A 17310-nucleotide genomic window follows, 5' to 3' on the forward strand; every position below is an offset into this window, starting at 1 on the left:
GGGGTATTCCACCACAGCCCATCAATCAAAAGTCCTTGGCATCTCTCTAAACAGCTATCTATTACTGCCAAACCACAGCTCTCTCTCTGGGTAGGGGGGAAATCACCACACTCACACATACTGTGGCCCTGTTAAACCAGGCTTTCCAGTGGCTCCTCGTTCCCCGCTAATGGCTAAATACGTTCCGATTCCCTTTCCGCTCCCTCTGGCAAACTGCTGTAATTTCCACATGTGGCTTTAATGGCAAAACTGCAGCCTATTCTTTTTACGGATGTTTCCGCTTGAATAATCGGGGAAAAATAGCCGATTAAAGGGCTCCGTCATAACGAGAGGCAACAGATCATGCATTGTGAAATTACTTCCCCCCCTCTCTCTGATTTGGAATGTGTAATTAAAGAAATCTGTGTAGGCAGTTTGACAGCTTCCCTCTCATATGCATTGGAGAGGCATCTCAACACAACATAGAGAGAGAGAGTGAGCTGAGAGAGAGTGAAACAGAGACAGAGCAAGGAGAGAGTGAAACAGACAGAGCAAGAGAGAGTGAAACAGAGAGAGAGAGTGAAACAGAGAGAGAGAGTGAAACAGAGAGAGAGTGAAACAGAGAGAGAGAGAGAGAGAGAGAGAGAGAGAGACAGAGAGAGAGAGAGTGAAACAGAGAGAGAGAGAGAGAGAGAGAGACGGAGTGAAATAGAGACAGACAGAGAGAGGGAGTGAGACAGAGAGTGAAACAGAGACAGAGAGAGAGAGAGTGAAAACAGAGAGAGAGAGAGAGAGAGAGACGGAGTGAAATAGAGACAGACAGAGAGAGGGAGTGAGACAGAGAGTGAAACAGAGACAGAGAGAGAGAGAGTGAAACAGAGAGAGAGAGAGAGAGAGAGTGAAACAGAGACAGAGAGAGTGAAACAAAGACAGAGAGAGAGAGAGAGTGAAACAGAGACAGAGAGAGAGAGAGAGAGAGAGAGAGTGAAACAGAGACCGAGAAAGAGAGAGAGTTAGAGAGAGAGAGAAAGTCTCGTCCGACAGACAGCACAGATTAACTTTCCCGCATTGACGTCACCCAACCCCTGTCCTTCACTAATTAGCAACACTTATTATTAGTCCAATATTCATATTAAATGACTGATGGTGAGGAGAGGGCAATTAATTAGCAGGCAAATTATGATGAATGAAATGGATGTGACCCCTGAGAGGGCGGGCCTAGAATGTTTAGGGGATGGAGCGGTCCTAGTGAGGATCTGATGGATGCCATATAAACATCCTCATCAGTGGGGTGATGCCAACGGTGTGTGTGGGTGTGTTCTGTGGGTGTTTCTGTGAGAGAATGGGCATGTGTGTGAGTAAGGGTTGTCCCTCTCTGTGTATGTGCGAGATAAACCGTGTGTGCTTGTGAGTGTATGCTTATCTGTCTTTAGCGGGAGCAGTTGAATCTGGTCAGCTACCCACTAGCGGAAACATTTTGCTTTGTGTGTGTGTGTGTTACGTGCCTGTCGGCATGTCAATATTCCGCAGCGGCGGTCGGATGGGCACTTAGTGCATTGCACCATTAGAATGAAGGCCTTGGCTCAGTTTCAAGTGGAAAAGCCTAGGCGTGAGAGTATTTTCACCTCTCATTGGAATCTTTCCCCCTCATCTACCATAACATGTACTACATGAAAGCCTAAACAGCAACACACTCAGACGTCAAAGCAGACAAATAGAACTAAGCTGTTTCTGAGGCAGAGTGAGTGAGTGAGTGAGTGAGTGAGTGAGTGAGTGAGTGAGTGAGTGAGCAAGCGAATGAGGTAATGGGAGAGAAAGAAAGAGAAAAAGAAAGTTTAGAGAGCGAGATAAAGAGAAAGGTGGAAAAAGAGTTGACATGGGAAGAGAGAATGTGTGAGCGAGGACACTCACTATCACCTATGCTAACCCATTTAGATAAGGAGAGACCAGGGGTGGTGGTGGCTCCATTTCGGGGACGGAGTGAAATAAGCAAAAGGTTATAGACGTGACCTTGTGGCCACTTCACTGAGAAGAAAGCTTTACACCATTAACCCCTCTGCAGCCCCTAGGTACTCCCTGCTGACATGTTAATGCGCTGTACTGGGATCAGTGAAATGTGCCTCCCCACGCCCCTGTGGCCCCCCAGACTGAAACGAAAGAACAGGCCCCAGGCCAGTTGTCAACCACCCCCTCGACACAGTGGTATGGAGAGAGAATGAAAGTGTGAAGGTACTATCTATCGTAAATGGACACACACACTAAAGTACATACAAACATATACTCGTGAACACACACAAGCACACACTCACAGATGTACGCACAAACACAGGCACAGACACACATTCCCTTCCCCTCCACACACAGCTTCAAGAATGTTAGAGCTTTTACGACCTTCAGCCATGGTAAGGGGCCTCCCTCAGACACGGCCATATATCCAGCCATAGGCAGAGGGGCCTTTGACGTTTTAAGGGGAGGCATCGGGCCCTGATACAATCAGGTGTTGTCTTGCTCTTCCCAACTCTCCCAGTCTCTCTTTATTTTCCTACGTTTCCTCTGATTTTCTCCACACATAACAAAAAGCTGCACCCATAACCTTAGCCGAGGTGCCTGCATCTGATATGCAGAACTCGGTTGATACAGTTATTATTATATTTAGTTAATAAGGTTGCTAAAAACAATCTCCACGAGCGCGTTCGGAGACACGTTCGGCTCAGGAGGATATCTGCTAAACCACCCTGATCCGGGGTCTGTTAATTGGCGGTGAGGTTATTGTCACGCATCTGACTAATTAGCCCAGCATAGGTTATTAAGCCGTTAATGGATTGAATGTGATCCCTCTACAACCAAACCGACTATGGCTTTATTGCAGCTCCTCCACTCCTGCAGCTCCTAGTGGAGGGTTGGGATTCCTAACATTTCAACCGACATTCCAATACCTTGTCTTGAATGGGGATATGGGATATGTTGATGATTTTGCTTGTGCCATATATGTAGGGCATATAGATCAGTATAAAACCACTAGATAATAGAAGAGTTAGACTTCATATTATCTAGTGTGGTGGACTTCATGGGGTGGCAGCGTAGCCTAGTGGTTAGAGCGTTGGACTAGTAACCGAAAGGTTGCAAGTTTGAATCCCCAAGCAGACAAGGTACAAATCTGTCATTCTGCCCCTGAACAAGGCAGTTAACCCACTGTTCCTAAGCCGTCATTGAAAATAAGAATTTGTTCTTAACTGACTTGCCTAGTTAAATAAAGGTAAATAAAAAAATATATATATATCCCAAAAGGGAAAAGTCTAGTACAGAACACCCCTCCTCATCAAACCCCTAACTAGCCATTCAAATGACCACTGTGGGAGTTAGCTGACACTGGACCCCTACTGTACCACAGGGGGCTGGCCTCAGTGAACCTCACAACATAGCTCACACTGACCTGGAGGGAAAAGCAAGTCAATGTCAGCAAAGGGCCCTGGCCAGGACTGAACACCTGCATGATTTGTCCCATAAATATCTTGTGCATTCCATCTCAAATCATGGTCTTACTCGTTGATAGTTCATGGCTGCACATATCCTTCTGGTATAAGCTAGGCTAAGAGGTTCTGATATAGCTCTCCCATCCTCAAGTTCTTAAGAGTCGACAACTTGGGAGTTAATTTAGACCTGTCCCAGATAACGAGGTGATTTTCACACTCACAGGCATCAAAAAGACAAACGTGGATTGTTTAACCTTTTTTCATTCGTAACATCTTAATGTACTAACATTGATCATCCATTCTGACGTACCCACCAAAACACTACCTTTTACTCTGTAAGAGGAATAATTATGTGACGGTAAAGCACATCCATTCAAGACAGCACCAAATCCAAGCATCCCAAAGGCCCAATCTATTAATTGCACAGTCACTCTAGTGATGTCACGCATTGTTACAGGGTGCATTGGTATATAAAGGAGTGATCCGCTTTAGCATATGCCAGCATGCTAAACGTTGTGCCAAGCGTAAGCCGGGGATACGCAAAACAGCTGGCATTGTGTTCGGCTCACCGGCTGATCCCGGCATCAAAGGCATGCTAGACCATCTGAAACCTGGCCGTTTGTGTTCTCTTAATGGGAGCATCCAGCTTAAATCAGGCTTTATATTCCTTCTTTGGTGGACAAATATGCCAAACCTGAGGTAAAATCTGTGGGAATTCCGTTCCATTTTGGTTTGAATTAGGTGGGTATTGTAAATGGGGAAAATATATATTTGTAAGTCTTTCTTCGGTGGACAAATATGCCGAAGAGCTTTGGAAATTGGTCCGAACTTTGTTTGGTACTGTGGATGGCCAAATTACAGCAATCTATAGCTAGGCTAATAGTGTCAAATAACGGACTACCAGGGGCATTCTACTAGATAATAGGGCCAGGACGAATACAGTACTGAGATAGTCATTGGTACCGTGGCAAGGAAACAAAACATGAAGTAGGTTAACTTCTTTAGGAAAACAGACTAATGTTGTCATCCAGAGTCACATTTACTTATTTTCCAAGCTATAGCACACAATATTTTACATCCAGCAGGTTTTTAAAGGACCAAAGGGTTTAGTGTGCTTTGTGTTACATTTTCTGCCATGAAAAATATATTTCGATACTGGTATCTTCACAGGCCTACTAGACAAACAAGCATTCCGAGCATAAACGGTGAGTGCCCACAGTGTCTTACGGAGCAATTACATGGTAATTACAAAGTAACGATAAGAACGAGAAGCACAGACAGTTTGTAGAGTACCGTACTTCTACCGGAGAAAACGATTACTACTGATTATTCATTTAGCATAGCAAAGCCCTGGTAGCACAAATCATCTCGGATGGCCACGATAACATTGTGCTTAATTACGTTTCCATGGTCTTGTGATCAGATTGCATGCAACTAAACCACAGGTTTGTAATTAGACACCGTTGATGAGGAGGGTTTAAATCAAATCAAATATAATTGTATTTGTCATATGCACTGAATACTGAATGCACTGACTAGACTTTACAGTGAAATTCCTACTTATGAGCCCTTTCGCAACAATGCATAGTTAAAAAGTAAGAAAAGATTAGCAAATTTAAAAAAAAAAATGTAATAGTAACACAATTAAATAACAATAACGAGGCTATATACAAGGAGTACCGGTACCAAGTGAATGTGCGGGGGTACAAGGTAGCTGAAGTAATTGAGGTAATATGTACATGTACAGTAGGTAGGGGTAAAAGTGACTAGGCAATCAGGATAGATAATAAACAGAGTAGCAGCAGCGTATGAAGAGTGTGAAAGTGTGTCTATGTGTGAGTGGTGTCAATATGCATGTGTGTATGTATGTATGTAGTGTGTGAGTGTGTGTTTATGTGTGTGTTGGAGTATCAGTGAGGTATGTGTGAGTGTGAGTGTAGAGTCCAGTGAGTGTGCATACAGCCAGTGCAAAAAAAAAAGGGTGTCAATGCAAATCGTCCGGTTAGCCATTTGATTACCTGTTCAGCAGTCTTATGGTTTGGGGGTAGAAGTGTTCAGGAGCCTTTTTGTCCCAGACTTTCTGCTCCGGTCCTTTTGCCATGCGGTAGCAAAAATAATGACTTGGCTGGAGTCCATTTTTAGGGCCTTCCTCTGACACGCCCCAGTGATGTACCGGACGTACCACCCTACTATTTTATCAAATGGCGCTGGAGGGAATAGCAGCCATTTTACGGGCTCCTGAAAAGTTGTGAAGTTGTGATTGTTTTTTGTAATAATTACAATGTCAGTAGTTTCATTCTCCCTTATTTAATGTAATTCTGGGGAAATATGTTATCGTGAAATACGTGGGTGTGTGTGATTGTGTGATTGTGTGTGTGTGCGTGTGTGTGTTGCGTGTGTGTGTGTGTTGCGTGTGTGTGTGTGTTGCGTGCAGAAGTACAATGACAACATGAGGGTATGACTATGAGTTTAGTAGGGAGTGGAATGGACGCAATTTAAATCAAATTACCATGCTGACAAATTAAGCAGTGGGATTTAATTTGAACTGTTGTAAAAATGCTAATTTCAGCACAACCTGAAAGCCCATATGCAAATACAACCCTATTTCACAATAATTCATATTAGGGGAGGTATGCATAAAACACACGATGTACAACTACCTGGCATCAGGGGAATGCATTATCATTAGCCCTTAGTCTGGCTGGGAGGTGCTACTCAGTGTGCTCACATGAGCCTCTGTGTGTGTGTTCCTGTGTGTGTGTGTGTGCATTCCTATGTGTGTGTACGTGCCTGCCAGTAGCCCTATAAATGCGTGGCTCTATGGATGAATACATATCCCAGAGTGCATTGAGGTAATGACAATTGACATAAACACTCCAGGAAAATATGTATCATATTATTCCATCCAATATTCTAGAATCTATTCACACACTGACACTGACAGCCATCTGAATGACACAAAGACGTGGTCGAGCTTGAGCCCTTTGATAACGCCCGTGATGACTGCCTCTTTCATATCAAATAATGACACTATGGGAAAGCCTGTTCCTCACAGTGTACTGAGTAATTATATTGCACATTATGTTCACTGCAGAGCCGTGCACAATTTGACCTCTGCATAGAAACGCGCTAGCCTGCCCCCTGATTCGAGTTGAGCCCTCAGAACCGCTGCATGAAGACACGCTAGTCTGCCTCCTGAAATTCTCTCTCTGTCGCTCTCTCTCTCTCTAATAGAGTGTCTGCGTCTCAAATGGTCCCCTATTCTCTTTATAGTACACTTCTTTGGACCAGGACCCACAGGAGCATAGGTGCTCTATAAAGGGAATATGGTGCTATTTGGGTTGCAGGCCTGTGTGTGTGAAGGAGAGCGAGAGAGATAGAGAAGTTTGGGCACGTAAACAGAGTGTTTACAGAGATCCGGGGGAGCCTGTCGATAGTTATTTGAGGCGTTAAAAGAGGAGCATTCACTCCACTGGGATACGACACACCATCAGTAGAGATAATCAATTCAACCAGCATTAGGCCCCAGGGTGACATAAGTTACCTCCCAATTGGCTCCCTATTTCTTATATAGTGTAGTCCACAACTTTTGACCAGGGCCCCTTAGAGGGATGGGTTTAAGAGGTATTTAAAGCGACATGTATCAATGATCAATAATGATCAATGGATGGTCAACACCAGTGAGTTTAAGAGCACAATGGGAAAAATGGCAGAGGGCAAACAAACAAGCACGAAGGCAAAACCATTAGAGACCTCTATCAACCTAATTGTGTTTTGTTCGGTGCTGTTGGTGCTGTTTGGTAGCCCTTGCATTTAATGTCGCTAATGAATCGCAGAGCTGTTTAGTCTCCTCAAACCAGTAGCTCTGTCCCAAATAGGACACCGTTCACTACATTATGTACTTCTTGCCTTATGGGCCATAGCCAAAATAAGGTGCCATTTCGGACACAAACCATATCTAATCTTCATCGTCCTAGACATTGTTCAACCAGGCACAGAATAATTGCTTGCCGCCACCACTGCTTCTCGCTCTCTCTCTCTTCCAGGCTCACCAGGGACAATTATTATTGTCCCTGGTGAGCCCTAGTATGCCCTTCTTCAATAGTCCTGAACCCAATTTTCCACACAAATTAACCATGCAGGGTTTGGAGAAAAGGAGAGGGAGAGGAAGAGAGAGACAGCGAGAGAGTGAGAGGTTCTGGAGGTAAAACAACAGAAAAAACCACAAACATAGTCACGGTCCTATGCCAACAAAGGGCCCTTTCTATCCATGCCTAGTATCCACATACTAACCGAACAATGCATTGCCATATAGCATTCGCCCGTGTTAGCATCGTTAGCGTCAAAACCCTTCCTACGTGTGTGTGTGTCCTGTCCGGGGACATTTGTTACTCTTTTTTCCCCGCCTTTGCGGGAGAGGTTAGTGCAGTCAGCCGGGCATGGACACACAGGACTGGCTCCAAGGATGGTGCCATCTGTTGAGCAGGCAGAGTCAGCCATTTTCGCCCTCTCGCGTGTCTCATATCCTCCGCCATATCCCTTAGCACGCGGGGCTAACACACCCCAGTTGGGCTAACACACTGCATCAGGCAGCTTCCCTTTTTTCTCTAGGGGGTTTTAGAGGGTTAAAGTGAGGCGGGGGGGTTATTCCGTCCTTATTTTGGTCTTTCCTCTCACGGCTCGAGCGGTATTGGGGAGAACCCTGGAGCTGAGCTGAGCAGCTGAAGTGTTTATGCAGATGCCGTGGCACACTAGAGAGGGAAAATACAAGGATGCGGTCGCTTGTCTGGGGCTAAAGCACAGGCACAAAAAGGGACAGAAAGAAGGGACGTGGGAGGAAAGGATAGAGGGAGAAGGAATATCTGCAAGAAAGGGTCCAACACAACAAAGAGTAAAATACATACTTAAGCTGAGTATTAAAGCTGGATAAAGCTGAGAGAAGAATATAGCTGGATCCCTTAGAAAATATGTACTACTTCAAGATGGTTTGGCTCTACTTGGCTCTCTGTGCACTCACACCTCAGCTGGCAACACTGGCCTGTCATACAACCCCCGATCCCCAACCCCCTGTCTCCTGCGTTACTCAGTCATTGCTAGACAGCTGTCGCCTTCCCTCACGGTGAATTTGTTTTGGCTTGGAAGTGATGAACCAGCACAGCTGTCCAAAGGGCTATAAGAGCAGCTGTTAGCACGCAGACCGTAACAGGGAGAGAAGGGATGGTGGGAGGTAGGAGGTAGGGCTTAGGGGGTTGGATGGCCAAGTGCACTTGTGGTTGTCTCATTGGTAACATCTGTGCTCAAATTCACCCCTGGAATGTCCACTGGCGACTCAAGATTGGATGTCTGTTAGTTGGCTTTCCTTTATTTTATTTTGTATGACACATTTGTCACCTCAACTATGTGTACATGACAACATCCACCATTTTGAGTTCATGCCTTGTTGCATGGTCTATTCTATTTCCAAAAGATTGATAGTTGTGCTCAATAGAAAGCACATCAAAAGCTGCTATGATTATGATGGCAAAGTCAATAAAAACCAGAATCCTTGAGACACAAGATTCTCACCTGAAGTGAAAAACAACTTTCCCATTCATCTTTCTCCCACAGTGACATGCAATGGGAGGGAGTCTAGAGCATGAAACAGATTGCAGGGAACGTTTCTCAACCACAAAGTTTCAAGTCTCGCCCATCAATTTAACTTTTGCTATTCCCTCGTCTATGACCTTGGGTGAACGCTCCGTCTTCCAAAGATATTCAAGCTGAAGAGTGAGATTCCCGCGGTGTGACAGATGTAATAAAACTTTGATTCACATGCACCTGCTTCCTGGAACGTAGTGATTCATGGGAAGTAGTGTTAACCAGGGAAAATGGAGTGGGAGAAACTCAATGGAGTCTGAAACTACTGTCACACTGCTGTCACACCTCAATGGAGTCTGAAACTACTGTCACACTGCTGTCACACCTCAATGGAGTCTGAAACTACTGTCACACTGCTGTCACACCTCAATGGTGTCTGAAACTACTGTCACACTGCTGTCACACCTCAATGGAGTCTGAAACTACTGTCACACTGCTGTCACACCTGAATGGAGTCTGAAACTACTGTCACACTGCTGTCACACCTCAATGGAGCCTGAAACTACTGTCACACTGCTGTCACACCTGAATGGAGTCTTAAACTACTGTCACACTGCTGTCACACCTCAATGGAGTCTGAAACTACTGTCACACTGCTGTCACACCTCAATGCTCAGATTTCAACTCCCAACATCATGTAATTCCAATTCAACGTATTTTCGTGGTGGAAATGTCATGTTTACAGTGCCTTCAGAAAGTATTCATACCCCTTGACTATTTCCACATTTTGTTGTGTTACAGCCTGAATTCAAAATGGATTAAATAAATAATAATCTCACCCATCTACACACAATACCCCATAATGACAAAGTGAAAAACATGTTTTTAGCTATTTTTGTAGATTTATTGAAAAAGAAATACAGAAAAATCCCACTTAAATAAGTATTCACACCCCTGAGTCAATACTTGTAGAAGCGCCTTTGGAGGCGATTACAGCTGTGAGTCTTTCTGGGTAAGTCTCTAAGAACTTTCCACACCTGGATTGTGCAACGTTTGCCATTATTCTTTTCAATATTCTTCAAGCTCTGTCAAGTTGGTTGTTGATTATTGTTAGACAACCATTTTCAGGTCTTGCCATAGACTTTCAAGTAGATTTAGGTCAAAACTGAAACTTGGCCTCTCGGGAACATTCACTGTCAACATGGTGAGAAACTCCAGTGTAGATTTGGCCTTGAATTTTAGGTTACAGACCTGCAGAAAGGTGAATTCATCTCCCAGTGTCTGGTGGAAAGCAGACAACCAGGTTTTTCTCTAGGATTTTTCCTGTGATTAGCTCCATTCCATTCATTTGTTTGATCCTGAAAAACTCCACAGTCCTTAACGATCAAAAGTATACCCATAACATGATGCAGCCAATATGGAGCGTGGTACTCAGTAATGTCTTGTATTGGATTTGCCCCAAACATAACACTGTATTCAGGACAAAAAGTAAATTGCTTTGCCATATTTTTTTTGCAGTATTTCTTTAGTGCCTTGTTGCAAACAGGATGAAACAAGGGACTTGCCAGAGAGGAAGGAAATCCCTGAGCAGTTTCCTTCCGCTCCAGCAACTGAGTTAGGAAAGATGCCTGTATCTTTGTTATGACTGAGTTTTTTTTTTACCCATCTACCAATAGGTGCCCCTCTTTGCAAGGCATTGGAAAACCTCCCTGGTCTTTGTGGTTGAATCTGTGTTTGAAATTCACTGTTCAGCTGAGGGATTGCAGAGATAACTGTATGTGTGGGGTACAGAGATGAGGTAGTCATTCAAAAATCATGTTAAACACTAATAAGTCCATGCAACTTATTATGTGACTTTTACTCCTGAACTTATTTAGGCTTGCCATAACACAGGGGTTGAATAGTTATTGACTGAAGACATTTCAGCTTTTCAGATTTTATTAATTTGTACAAATTTTGAAAAACATAATTCCATTTTTACATTTTGAGATATCGTGTGTAGGCCAATTACCAAAAATCTAAATTTAATCAATTTTAAATTCAGGCTGTAACACAAGAAAATGTGGAAAAAGTCAAGGGGTGTGAATACTTTCTGAAGGCACAGTATATCTACGGTTGTTCTTTGGGTCCCAGATATGGATAGTTATCTCCATATTGGATTAGAATGTAGGGGCATGGACATGGCCTTGTACTCATCAGGGTGTTGGGTAGAGAGAAGGAGATAGAGGGAGAATGCATGGAAGTGTGTGTGAGTTGGTGTGTGTAATAACACTTGACACTTAGATATCATAAGACCACTTATAAGAGACATCTTTCTTCCCTACAAGGGCGCAAACAGAGGACAAAGAGTGGAGGAGAGAGAAGAAGTGACACTTACTTTCAGCGTTGGCGAGGAGGAGGAGAAGACCCAGGACGAGCAGCACGGGTCTGGCTATGTGCATCATGGGACAGCTTGGCACCAGCATGCTTTGGCAGCCTCAGTGGTCTGATTTCTCAGATGCAGGATATTCACAGCCTGTGGGGGGAGGGGAGAGAGAGAGAGAGATATGAAATAAAGCGGTTTGGCTTCATGTACTTTATCTATCTAGTGCAGATTTCTGACATACCCACACAGACTCAGTAGGCTCTGACAGCTAAAGAGGAGAGAGGGTGATGTGCTCGCAGGCTATATTCTGGCACTTCAGAACATACATTAGTGCTCGCACATACACGGATGAAAGGGCACAAGTGCTCTAATCAAATATATTGTGTGTAATAAGAATATTTCTGAACTATTCACATACATTCAACATGCTAGCAGCGGAATGCTAACCTGTTTAGCCTAGTATTGGTGACTAACTCAAACGGTCCCCAGAGAACCATACAGCTAGCCATTCAACTCACAGACATTTGACATTTTGGTAATTTAGCAGACGCTCTTATCCAGAGCAGCTTACAGTAGTGTAGGGAACGAATTCATCACACTCTTTCTCCGTACTGGTCCCCCAGGGGAATCAAACCCACAACCCTGGCGTTGCAAGCATCATGCTCAACCAACTGAGCCACGCGAGACACAGCACCTAACCTCTGCTCTCGTTCTTTATTGAGTTTATGGTGAGACAAGGGCTATCCACTGACTATGGAGTGATAAAATGCCACCATTGCTCTTAGTACCCTTAAAACCATTCAGCTCATATTTATGCCCCGTCTTACACCACTTAGCCAAAGCTTTAATAGCTTCAAGTGTCTCCAAATTGATTAGGACCAATAACAAAAAAGACACATCTATACATTTTGATGGAGTAAGCTACAGTAGCATTAGTACATGCTAGCAACACCTCCTTTACCAAGCGCTGCTTGGAGTACACATAAAATCTATGACAGAGTACACTCTTAGAAAAAAAGGTGCTATCAGGAATCTAAAAGGATTCTAGAGCTGTCGTCATAAGAGAACCCATTTTGGTTCCAGGTAAAAAAAACCTTTTGGTGCCAGGTGGAATTCTTTTGGGTTCCATATAGAACCTTTTGTGGTAAGGGTTTTACATGGAACCCGAAAGAGTTACACCTGGCACCAAAAGGGTTTTTACCTGGAACCAAAATGGGTTCTTCAAAGGGTTCTCTTATTGGGAGTTGTACCTGCAGTTCTAGCAAAAGAGTTCTACCTGGAACAAAAAAGTGTTATCCTAGCGGGACAGCCGAATAACCCTTTTAGGATGCTTTTTTCTAAAAGTGTAGGCTAGGTTCGGCCCGTGTTTGCGCTCATGTTCGCCACCCCTTCCTTCATCAAGAGCCACTATGTGGACGGGGAAAATCGATGTGACAAAGCATGATAGCATTAGCAAGTAACCCACTCGATTCCACATCATCCATTTGCTTAAGCCAGGTCTTGATCCCTGGTGACCGATATGTTGTGGTTTCTGAGATGTAAAACACTTTTCCCAGGCATTGTAAAGATCTAATAATCGATGGAGATCTGAGCTAAAAATGTGTATTTGGAATGCACCCAAACTGACTAGGTGAACTTGTCGGAGGTAAACTAAAACTGGGAGTCGTCAGATGGACACATCATTTGACCTCTGACCTCTTTTACAGTTTGACATTTAGCGGGTTAACACCGAAGGCTAATTGACGGATAGCATCAACCATTTGCGCATTAGCCCCACCACAGGCCTAGACATGGCACTGTTTACCCACACAAACGCATTACAGGAATCACATAATCCCTTTACGTATGGGGCTTGTTCACCCGGCTATTTATCTGATGATTTATAAACAAATAAAACATCTAGAAAACCCAAAGCTCAATCAGTGGAGTAGACGATGACAAAGTACCTAATTTCCCTGCTACCCATCTCCCCGTCCTTTCTCTCCCCCTGCGGGAGAACTTTTATTCCTTTGACTGTAAATGGCAGAAAAGACAGGGCGATAGTGCACCTGTCACATTCGATTTGTATCATGGGAAGATAGACAGGACTACCTGTCTCAGAGCGCTGTGAGGCCGGTGGCGGCCGCGGTACGCGTGGCAAACTGAATCAATTTGAGGCAATCTCAACCAACACACCCTCACACAAAAAAAAAAAACACACACACACGCACACACACACACGCGCACACACACACACATACAATGGCTCACGTACACACACACACATACGAGCACACACAAACAGATTTTCCGCATGACTAGAGTATTTATAGTGTATTTCATTCCATTACACTGTGTAAGGACAGGGTTATCACTGAAAGTGTAATCCATAGTAAGCAACGGCATTACACAAAGCTCTTCTATTCAAGGTCACTGACGTCTTCTCTGACTTTTGCCTTGCATGCAGTAGCCATCCTTCCAAAGTCGGGGTTGATAGCCTTTGAGTTAATTAATGTCGTGTGAACTTCCACAATGACATGACATTAGGAGTCCTCACTATACACAGTACTCAGCAGCCCTCCCTTGCTCCTTCCACCGCCCTTCACATGCTGATACAGAGAAACAAAGCCATCTGCATGTTTTGTAAGCACCAACCATGGGAGAGGAAGGCTGTGCCATCCATGTGAACACAAGCACCCCTAATGTGAACAAAGTAGCTGACAAAATTGGACAATGGCTACTCTGATGTCGTATGTGGACTTTTGTTCCAGCATTAAGGTATTGTCACAGAATACAGTCAAAGGGAGTAGGCAGGGTAGGCAAGGTGCACTTAGTCACCCTCTGAACAGCATGGCTGTAGCTAGAATGGTGCAGCCTGTTGGCAGTGTGTATGATAGTACCTGCATGCATGTGTGTATGTGGGTGCGTTCATGTGTGGGTGTGTTTCCTACAGGGCTGAGCTCTAACCAACAACAACATCGCTGGCGTTACCCAACGCACACTGCTACCTCAGATATTACCTCTGACCTTCGACACAAAAGCTTTTGTTCCCTAATATGGCCGCTGTGTTTCATGTGTCAGTTCAATTTCACACATACAGCGATGCTGAATGCTTCCCTTGAACATTTATTGCCGGGGAAAAAAAAGAGAAAAAAAATACTGTCCTTTCTTTCCAAGCCTCTCAGCGGTATTATTGTGTTACTATTCAGCGGTGTTCCATTCAAAGAGCCGGGTTGTGATAGGATCATGCATTATTAAACAAAAGGCCGACAACATGCACAATGTTAATTAGAAAAAGGGGAAGATATTGCCAGGCAGTGTCGGAGGAGAGAAATAAAGAGAGAGAGAGAGAGGGTTGGTGAGTTATCGTTTGTTCTCCCCTGATTCTTATCACTCCCTGAGAGGTTGATAGAAGAGGGAAACAATGAAGAGGGGGATTCTCTATAGAAAGGATAGCCTGTTTTGTGTCTTCTACTATTGCATGTGGGAGTTCTGTGTTTCACACAACGACTAACAATTTAGATTCCAAGCTTTTTGATACTGCTGTGTGAACTACCAAACAGTGTTTGATCGAGTAAACGTTTGCTCATTGTTTTTCAAACAGAAGCTAACACGGAATCCCTTGTCATCTATTTCAACGTAAGTGACCATCATGCTGGGGTGGCCATGACCCTGAAGGCATGCTGTTATAGTAGCTAATGCCATCTGTGATGGGACATTCTTTGTTAGCGTGCTATCATAGCATGCTAGTATATCCACAATATAACACAAATTGATGGGAACCAAATGCTAACATCAGAATCTTATGGATGCAACTGTTAATAACAAGTTTGGTCTGGGGTAAAAAAACAAAAAAACAATACCCCATAACCAACCCTCATAACCGACCCTCATAACCGACTCATCTTCGTGCGCCTTGCCTCAGTTTTGCTCCAAATAAGTACATTGGGTTTCAAGAGGGTTCTTTATGTTTGTGAATAACATGCAATGCCTTGCCCATCTTATAAAATGGATTGCATGGAAACTGTTGTTGTTCTCCCCCCAAAAATGCCCACAAAAATACCAGGCACGACTATTAAGTCAACCCCTTCCTTAATTGTGTCCACACACGCAAAGACAGAACTGCTACAAGGAATTGGTGCAAAACAAATACAGTTTTTGCCTTTGATGAACTGTTCCCTTTCCTTGTTTGGTCAGTGGTAAACAATACAGTCATTACATAGTCCAAAATCATAACTAAAACATGGCAGGTTCCTTAAAGTTTTTACTCCAACAACGTAAGGCTATATCTCAGTTGTTTTGAACAGTATCTTCCAGATGCCACACAAGAGGTAAGAGTCAAGTGCTCAAGGACTCTTTCCGGCTTAATTAAGGCAGAACCACTGTACCGTGAAAGAGCGTTCGCCCACCGATTTCAACCGCAAGGTCAAATGGCATCTCTACAGATGGCATAGGGCATCATGTACCCATCCCTCACCCTCCGTGTCTACCCGTTTCAACCATGTTTCCACAGTGGAGAAATATGACTTTAATAGAGTTCAAAAAAGTTTGCATGAAGCGGCATTTACACCCACTCAAGATTCCCTCAGGGTTATTGCTATGTGTCACATGATTGGAGTTATAGAATGTATTCCATTGGAAAGCTCAACAGAGGCATAAGTCCCCCTAGCAACCGTCCGCCCCCTGTCAAAAAGGGTGCGGGCTAAGTCAGAGTGGCAGCCCATGAGCTCGGGATGCTGGCTGCACCTATTACGCATGACACATGCAGTAGTCTTTTACCTTACCTCTTTCCGCTCATCTCTCTCTCGCTCGGTCTCTCTTTCTCTCTCTCAAAAAAGTCTCCTTCCTTCCATCTTCTTCCATGACCTGCTTCAATTTTCTCTTCCCCTCTCTTTCACAATCATTCTTCTGCCCTTCTCTCTCTCTTTTCTCTTTTCTCTCTCACTCGCACATACCTCCTGTCACTGTCCTTTTCTCTCTTTCCTTCCCTCCATACATCTCTCTCTCTCACAAAGGGGCGGTTTGATTTAAGACTAGCGTCAGGACCGTTTCTCACGCATCGCCACCAGATCAGTAGGCATGTGTAATAACATTCCTCAAGCTAAGCTAAGCTATGCCCTCAAGTGCAGCCTCCACATGAAAGCTTCTGACAACCGCAGCTTAAAGGAGTTTATTTGTGAAACTTATTTACTTTTCCCCACCCTCCTTCCGACCTCAGTCAAACAAGCCTCTGACGGTCATATGTAATGTTTTCAGAGATGCTCGTCCCACCCGAATTCCTCTGTTGTCTCCCTGTTTATTAGAACGTTGCCGGTGTTTGTTTATGTCAAGGCTTACAAGCTAGCAAGCTAACATTCTCTCTAGCGTCCCACTCTTTGTTGTTATGAGTGACGGGTTCTGATGACATTTCTTGCGCCAGTAATTGGGTTTAAAAGCACCTGGTGTGGCTGGAACAAGGAAGTGACAGTATCTTGTCCCCAGGTGTGGGTACAGGAAATGCCAAAGCCATTTCACCTCTGCAGTCTCGCTTCTGTTCAGGAGTTTGAACTTTGAGAAGCCTCAAGGGAGATTTGTTTGTTTACCTAATCACCAAAGGTCAATGACAATTAGGTGCATATATCTTTCAAAGTTGCTATCTGTGACTAGATCTTAGCAGGGCGAGTTTAACTGAATTCAACAGTTTTAACAATCTGGTGTTTCATAGCTGCAAGAAAAACTAACAATGGAACAGAGGCCAAGTACATATATTTTCAGTTTACTATAGTGATCCTATGTGAATTCAGCCCACCTACCAAGTCCTTATCCAAATAGTTATCTCATTAATACTAGACCTACCATGTCTTGGTCCAAATAGTTATCTCATTAATACTAGACCAACCATGTCCTTGTCCAAATAGTTATCTCATCAGTACTAGACCTACCATGTCCTGGTCCAAA

General features: G+C 43.9%; 1 protein-coding gene across 29 annotated transcripts in view; it reads right to left on the bottom strand.

Moving 5' to 3' along the window:
* The window catches only part of LOC115198257 (receptor-type tyrosine-protein phosphatase delta), a 641938-nt gene that overhangs the window by 206264 nt on the left and 418364 nt on the right, over nt 1-17310 (bottom strand). For all 29 annotated transcript variants that reach the window (XM_029760069.1, XM_029760096.1, XM_029760088.1 and 26 more), the window contains one exon: nt 11407-11544. In XM_029760069.1, the coding sequence (XP_029615929.1) occupies nt 11407-11494 (88 nt within the window). In that variant the 5' untranslated portion in view covers nt 11495-11544. The remainder of the gene's footprint in view (nt 1-11406; nt 11545-17310) is intronic.

The sequence above is a fragment of the Salmo trutta genome, chromosome 8 (assembly GCF_901001165.1).
Source record: "Salmo trutta chromosome 8, fSalTru1.1, whole genome shotgun sequence".
In the NCBI taxonomy this organism is placed as follows: Eukaryota; Metazoa; Chordata; class Actinopteri; order Salmoniformes; family Salmonidae; genus Salmo; species Salmo trutta.